The 8,352-nt window shown below is 42.8% G+C and overlaps 1 protein-coding gene across 1 annotated transcript in view; it reads left to right on the top strand.

Annotated features, from left to right (window-relative positions):
* The first annotated feature begins 1,218 nt into the window (after positions 1 to 1,218).
* COCH (cochlin) overlaps positions 1,219 to 8,352 on the top strand; it is a 39,112-nt gene continuing 31,978 nt past the window's right edge. Inside the window, exons 1-3 of the mRNA XM_065404037.1 lie at positions 1,219 to 1,338; positions 1,635 to 1,680; positions 1,838 to 1,882. Of these exons, the coding sequence (XP_065260109.1) occupies positions 1,219 to 1,338; positions 1,635 to 1,680; positions 1,838 to 1,882 (211 nt within the window). The remainder of the gene's footprint in view (positions 1,339 to 1,634; positions 1,681 to 1,837; positions 1,883 to 8,352) is intronic.

Genomic DNA, 8,352 nt, shown 5'->3' with positions numbered 1-8,352 from the left:
AACGTTATGTTACAAAAGATTTACCTGGAACATCATAATAACCAGAAAAGATAATGACTGGTTTAAAAGTGTTAGTTTGTTAGTCTGTATCAGCAAAAACAACGAGGAGTCCTTGTGGCACCTTAGAGACTAACACATTTATTTGGGCATAAGCTTTCGTGGACGAAGTGGGTTTCAGCCCACGAAAGCTTATGCCCAAATAAATTTATTAGTCTCTAAGGTGCCACAAGGAATCCTCCTTGTTTTTGCAGATAACATAATGAGTAAGGAAAGGGAACAATAGCTCCCCTAAACCTTTAAAAATCATACAGGCAGAGGCTTGAGAGGCTGTTGCAGAGGGCAAGGGTATCTCCACAGTGTAACAAACTGAAAAGGGTCAGTTGACTCGTGTGTGTGTGTGATTCAAACTCACTCAAAGACATTCAAGAATTTGACATCTGCAGAGCTCCGAACCTGGTCTGACTACAAGAATCAATTCAAACACTTTAAGCCTGTTCTGCCACGATTTTGCCCAGGAAGGGAAGAGACGTACAGAAAATGCCCAACAGGCTGTGGGCTGCATATTGCTAAGGGTCAGGCGTGAGTGGAACGCTGCTGATGGGAGAAGGGTGACTCCACAGAGCCAGAGTCACACCCAAGTGGACACATGAAAAACTACAGGATGGGAATCCGCTGAGCAGCTGAGGAATCCAACGGCTTTGTCTTGGAGACTCCTGTTCCCAAAGGAAAATTTTCATCCCTTCCATCAACGGGAGAGAAGGGGAGGCGAGAGAAAGGAGCCGAGCTCCCTCCTGCCCAGCAATGAGCTGTCCTTGCACAAGATGCAGCTCACAGTGCAATCCCACCAGACGGTAAGGGACTGTCTATGAACTTGTACACGATCGCCAAGGTTTGGCCCGGATGGGCGGCAGGGCTGTTTGCCTGTGTGTCCATCGGCCCTCTGGGGGCAGAGTAGAGCTCCCCGGGCCGAGTTCTGGTCTCACTTGTCCAGGTGTGACTCCGGAGTCACTCCACAGGCGGCCAGGTTTACACGGGTGCCTGGGAATCCGTTCCGATCGGCTTGCAGGGCCAGGAGAAGAGGCCCTGCCGGCGCCCCGCGCATCTGCTTGCTGCTGCCCTCAGGCAATTTACCAGTGAGGCCGCCAGCCTGGCGCTCGCTCCCTCCCCGCCGGGTCGCCCGCCCAGGCCACCCAGGCAGCGCGGGCCTGCCCAGTGCTCATGCGCTCGTGGAAGGGTTTAAAGCGAGCGCGGGACTCGCGGCGCTGTCACAGGCACCAGCCGCAGCAGCAGCGCGTTGGGCAGCGTCGCCAGCCAGGCAGTGTGCTGCAGCTCCCGGGGGTGGGTTGTCTTCCACCGGCCCCCACCAGGCTGTGCCCGCCAGGAGCTCCCGGGGCTGGTCCCCAAGGGTCCGAGCGGAGCCAAGCAGCCCGTGCCTGGGCGCAGGAAAGCCCGCCCTCCCCACGCGAGCCCCGCGCAGGTGCCCACACTCCACCTCCCAGCCCGGAGCCAGAGACACCCCGAGGCTTGGCCACCGACGCCCCTAACTCCACCTAACCACACACCGGGGGGAGGGGGCGCCTTGTTAACCCTGCCGCTGCCGAGCGCTGCGCTGAAGTTCTCTTCCCTCTCCCCAGGTGCCAGTGTGCGCGGCCGCCATGTCTCCTGTGCTGATGCTGCTAGGTGGGTAGCGCCTCCGCGTCCCCCGGTCACCGCACCCCGCCTGCCCGCGCGGCGCGGCGCGGCGATCCGCTCCGAACCCCACGGCCAAGCGCGCCTGCACCCAGTTACCCTGCTCGGCTGTGGGACCGCTACTGAATCCCTCTGTCTCTGATTACAGGTGGCTTCCTGCTGGCCAGCCCGGTGCGGGCAAGCGACGGCTCGGGTGAGTTGATATTCTCCGTTATTTCTCAGAGGCTCCGTTTTATACATAGGGCTGAGCCAGTTCGACACATTAGCGATCATCTCCCTCTACAACCCCGGACATACATTTCCAGCGTAGGGCTTGACTTAAGGGAGTTCCGCAATTGCTACATATAAATTTGCGCTTGATTTTTCCAAGGGAACTTAATTTTTTTATTTAGATTTGTTTAAAATGTCTAATTGGGGCTCGTTCAAGCATCTCTGTAACTATTCACGGCTTTAATAGTCACACACCAAGTGCAAGTTAAACCAAGTACAAAAGCAGCGTGTCTTGTGATTGGAGAATCCTTTTCTATCTCACCTGAAAATTTCTTACTGTAACTGTGATAGGAAAATAATAATTCTTTGTGTATGGGCTACCAGGAATTTGTTTGTGCTCTAAGGTAAGAAATGACTGAACACACAGTAGCCTTTTCTCTTTTATATAAAGACTAGCACCAGCCTGTCCTTGCTTTTCGCATAGTATTAGCAAATTCTGTTAAACAGGCAAATATTCAGACTAATACCACATTGATGGGATCACATCTCAGAGCTCATAGGACTATTTGTTTGTTGAATTTAGATGCTAGCTGCATCTCTTTACCCTATCATGCCGTCATTGGGTTACTGAGCCACTGCTAGCTGCTCCAGAGTTACGACTGCAGCACCATTTCTGTTCCAAACTGGATTTTCAAAGTGCTCTGAAATCCACATGTATATATTGAAGAAAAAAAACAATGCTGTTTCCATATGGGATGGGATGTAGCACCAGCCTTTCCTTCCCTGCATACTATCTGTCCGGTTGTGAAGGAGACTTTTGTGATGGGGTAACTGTTAACTAACACTTCCTTGTGAATTTATATTATCCGCCCTCTCTCTAGCCAAAAAAAAATAAACAAAACACAGCTTGCAAATGGGATTATCCAGATACAATGATACACAAGACAAATATTTTTATTATTTTATTCTTTAGTACCAATAGTGTGCTAGGTGTTTCACAGACAAGATACCTGCTCCAAAAGGCTAATAAACTAAACAGATCAAACATGGGAGATAGCAAACATCAAAAAGTAAAATAATTGAGCAATGTTGTATAGAATGTTTGTTTTGTTTTGTTTTGTTGGTTCCTTATTATTTTGACATAATTCTTTGAAGGGAGAACATAGGTTTATAGCTATATGACAAGACTTGAGAAGCATAGAAGGAGATGGAGAATGGAGGGGGTTGGTATTTCCAGTTTTGTTTGGTTTTAAATCGGTACAGGGTAGGTTGAAAAACTTTCAGGAGGCAAAGGTATCAAACTTTTATATAGTGTAACAAAGTGAACGGTAAATGTAGTAGTGCATGTATATGAGAGAGTGAGTTAGAGACACTTACGAAGCTTAAAAAGGATTTGATATCAGACAACCTACAAACATATTATGACTATAAGACTCAGTGCAAACACTTTAAGCCTGTTCTGCCATGATTTTACCCTGGAAGGGAAGAGACATACAGAAAGTGCCCAACAGACTGTGGGTGGCATATTGACGAAGTGTCACGGATGAGTGAAACTCTGCTGTTGGGAGAACGGTGACTCCATGGAGCCGGAATCACACCCAAGTGGACACATGGCAGTAGAAAAATTAAAGAAGGCAAATCAGTTGAGCAACTAAGGAGTGCAACCACTTTGTCTTGGGGACCATGTTCCCAAATGAAACTCTCTCCATTCCCTCCATCAATGGGAGAGAAGCAAGGGCAAAAGAAAGGAGCCAGAATCCCTCCTGTCCAGTGATGAATTCCTGGAAGCAGAGCATCATCCTGACCCTAAATGGTGAGTGACTTCAAATTTGTATGTATAATATCAGAATTTCATTTGCTATTTTCATTTGTTTGTTTATTTGTTTTAACTTTTGGCAAACTCTGTAATGTTAGTATGATGGCCTGGTATCCAATTGATAGATAGAAATAGTTACTGAGGATCTTCTAACTAGGCAGTAATTCAGAACCTAAACCAGGATCAATTTTGCCCATTTCTTTTGCAGGTACATATAAAGAGAGGGAATAGCTTTCAACACTGGCAGGGAACAATAGAAGAACTCTTTAGGATCCTTCCTAACTGGGATAAAGTCCTGTAAATTAAAGGTATCTGTCAAAGCAACTAAAGAGATATTAAAGGGACACTGGCAATTTAATTTATGCCCTTGCTTAGGGTTGCTTTAAATGGTTTTCCATAAGGTAATATTAATAGAAATTTGTATTCATTTAAAAAAAATGAAAATAAGTTTAAAAAATATTTCCCCACCCACACTCACTCAACAACATGACTTTAGCGCATCAGAGGTTTGGGGCAACATTTTCAAAATCATCTACATCCCATTTTCAACAGTGACTTAAGAACCTAAGTCTCACTGAAAGTCAAAGGGATTTAGGCTCCCAAATCACTTGGGTGCTTTCAAAATTTTTACTCTTGATCCTACTACTATTGAAATCCATAGGAATATTTCATCTCATTTCAATGGGAGCTGGATTAGGCTCTAGATGCCACAAATGAAACTGACCGTATCTGCCCAATCCTGGAAACACCTGTGTATGTTGATAATTTGTTAGCTGGTCTTAGTTAACCATAGGCTGTTCAAAAGGAAACAAAACAGTATAAATGAAATGTCAAAACAAACAAACAAACAAAAACAAAAACCCAGACAACATAGCCATTAACACATTTTTAAACCCAGTTATCCTTGTCTATGCTCAGGGCAAAATTGTGTTTAACATTGTATTAGTATAAATCTGTTAGTTAACACATTTTCCAACATGATGCATTTTCCCAGTATAGACAAGACCTGTGGGACTATTTCTCTGTGTAATTTAAACACATGCTTGTTTGAAGGCTCGAGGCAGAAAAGGAAAGTGAATACTTCAGTTTCACTGTCCAAGCAGTACAAAAATGGCAAAAGGAAAAAAACCAGCATAAGCAGTGACATGACTCAAAGCTATTTCACTCTTTATAATCCCTGGCTTTATAATAGTTTACAATGAAACTGTTCTTTAAATATATTGGGACAGATTCTGCTCTCTCCTATACCCAAGCAACACAGGGCAACATAGCCCAACATTTAGTTGTGGCTTTTACCTTGATAAGACTCCCTTTAAATGTTTAGTGACTCTTGTTTGACAGTTGTGTGAAAGTTGTTCATTTTTTGCAGTAATAAGTAGCAGAACTGTATAGTGCAAAGATGGTAATTTAGGAAAGTATTGGATAGAAGAGCTATGGAATGTGTGATGCATCCTAGGGGTATCCAAGGTTGTGAAGCACCTCACCACTGCCTGCCCCTTAGCATGAAGCAGCTATGTCTGTGCCTGCTGTGGGTTAGTTCTCTGAAACCAGTGGCCTCTAGCAGCACAAGCGCTGCCTTCCAGACCCCTGCAGGCCTCACTCCCTCTGTTCAAGCACAGACCCATGCCCGAATACTCAGTGTTCCCTGCAGTGTCCAGCCCCTTATCCACTGAACACTCACAGAATTACCAGGTCTGCTGTTCCCAAAGGAACAGTGTACACCATCTTGTAACTCAGTACAGCACTTTGCTTAACACCACAGCACTTAGATATATTTATAGTGAAAACAGTAATACATTTATTATCAAAGATTAGAGATTCAAATAATAGTGAATAAGAACTTTGGAGACAAATGGATACATAAAAAACAAAATCATAACTCGCTTTCTAGAGACTAAACTAGCAAGTTACTCTTTTGTCTAAAGAAACTTAACTCACCCTAAATTCTCCAGCCTCCATTTTCAACCAAGCCTGGCCTAGACCCCTCGTTTATGAAACAAAAGTGCTGTCCTTTTTCTTCCTCAGTGAAGGGTGCCTGTTCTGGCTCTTTGCCCCACCCAATATACTCAAGCAAATCTCCTATATGCACCTCAAGATATAGTTCTCTATCTCCACTGTGTTTCCCTTCCTGGCAGTTCTTTTTTACAATCCTTCATTTGCATTCAGTTCAGACTGGTGATAGGGGACCCATTCTGAATGAAACAATACTCAGTCCACATGTAAACAGATAGATGGATAGATATCTCCTGTCTGACAGATAACCTGTTTTTCACCTTTTCTGGTGACTAACACCTTGATACAAACTTTAAGAAAAATATATATATAAGGACTGTCAATTAATCACAGTTAACTCACGTGATTAATCACGATTAATTTTTTTAACACAATTAATTTTTTTGAGTTAATTGCAGTTTTAATCTCACTTTTAAACAAGGACTGCCCATTAAAATTTGATGTTTTTCTACATTTTCAAATATATTGATTTCAATTACAACACAGGATACAAAGTGTACAGTGTGCACTTTATATTACTTTTATTACAAATATTTCCACTGTAAAAATGATAAACAAAAGAAATAGTATTTTTCAATTCACCTCATACAAGTACTGTAGTGCAAACTCTTTATTGTGAAAGTGCAACTTACAAATGTAGATTTTTTTTTGTTACATAACTGCACTCAAAAACAAAACAATATAAAACTTTAGAGCCTACAAATCCACTCAGTCCTACTTCTTGTTCAGCCAATCACTAAAACAGACAAGTTTGCTTACATTTACGGGAGATAATGTGGCTGGCTTCTTACTTACAATGTCACCTGAAAGTGAGAACATGCGTTCGCATGGCACTTTTGTAGCCAGCATTGCAAGGTATTTACATGCCAGATATGCTAAACGTTCGTATGCCCTTTCTTGCTTCGGCCACCATTCCAGAGGACATGCTTCCATGCTGATGATGCTTGTTAAAAAAAAGTGTTAATGAAATTTGTGCCTGAACTCCTTGGGGGAGTTCCAGAATACCAGAATTCTGCCATATATTTCATGCCATATATTTCATGTTATAGCAGTCTCGGATGATGACCCAGCACATGTTCATTTTAAGAAAACTTTTGCTGCAAATATGACAAAACACAAAGAAGGTACCAATGTGAGATTTCTAAAATTCACATTACTCATATTTGCAAGAAATTAAACTGGCTCCTGGCTCTCGACCCAAGCTTTAAGAATCTGAAGTGCCTTCCAAAATCTGAGAAGGATGAGGTTTGGAGCATGCTTTCAGAAGTCTTAAAAGAGCAACACTCTGATGTGCAGGGCCGGCTCCAGGCACCAGCACAGCAAGCAGGTGCTTGGGGCGGCCAACAGAAAGGGGATCTTTGGCGGCAATTCGGCGGCGGGTCCCTCAGTTCCTCCCGGAGAGAAGGACCTGCCACCAAATTGCTGCATAAGAACGAAGCGGCGGCGGCTCCGATTGTGGCTTTTTTTTTTTTTTTCCCCCTCTTTGCCGGTTGGGGCAACAAAAACACTGGAGCCAGCCCTGCTGATGTGGAAACTACAGAACCCGAAAGACCAAAAAAGAAAATCAACCTTTTGCTGGTGGCATCTGACTCAGATGATGAAAGTGAACATACATCGGTCTGCACTGCTTTGGATCATTATCGAGCAGAACCCTGCATTAGCATGGATGCATGTCCTCTAGAATGGTGGTTGAAGCATGAAGAGACATATGAATCTTTAACACATCTGGCACGTAAATATCTTACGACACCGGCTACAACGTGCCTGTGAACACCTGTTCTCACTTTCAGGTGACATTGTAAATAAGAAACGGGCAGCATTATCTTCTGCAAATGTAAACAAACTTGTTTGTCTGAGTGACTGACTGAACAAGAAGTAGGACTGAGTGGACTTGTAGGCTCTAAAGTTTTACATTATTTTATTTTTGAATGCAGTTATTTTTTGTATATAATTCTACATTTGTAAGTTCAACTTTCATGGTAAAGAGATTGTATTACAGTACTTGTCTGAGGTGAGTTGAAAAATACTATTTCTTTTGTTTTTATAGCACAAATAGTTGTAATAAAAAATAAATATAAAGTGAACACTGTACACTTTGTGTTCTGTGTTGTAACTGAAATCAATATATTTGAAAATGTAGAAAATATCCAAAAATATTTAAATAATGGTATTCTATTATTAACAGTACGATTAATTGCGTGATTAATCATGCAATGAATTTTTTTAATCATGTGACGGCCCTAATATATATACATAATTCTTTACATAGCATCTGTACATAAATTTCACAATGATGTTGCTGTCTGGCGTGACACTTGCTTTCATTTGAGACCTCACATGGCATTCTTTGGTGAACCAGAATGCACACACCAGAATCAGGAGATTCCTGTAACCCTTCTGCACTCCCTTGCGTTGGCATTAAGAGATTCTTGGGTCACAAAATGTTGAAACCTATGGTATGGTTATTTGATGGATGTCATAGGAGAGAAGACAGACTTCAAAGCCTTTGTAATAGGTTCTCCCCTGTCTTTTGTAGATCCAGCACTGAAGCAAGACATCCATCCTCATCTTTCTACATGGAACTTCCTCCATTAAATCATATTTAAATCAGGAAGAAATACAAT

This window comes from Emys orbicularis, chromosome 4, assembly GCF_028017835.1.
Source record: "Emys orbicularis isolate rEmyOrb1 chromosome 4, rEmyOrb1.hap1, whole genome shotgun sequence".
NCBI lineage: Eukaryota > Metazoa > Chordata > Testudines > Emydidae > Emys > Emys orbicularis.
This window is presented reverse-complemented; position numbering and strand designations above follow the sequence as displayed.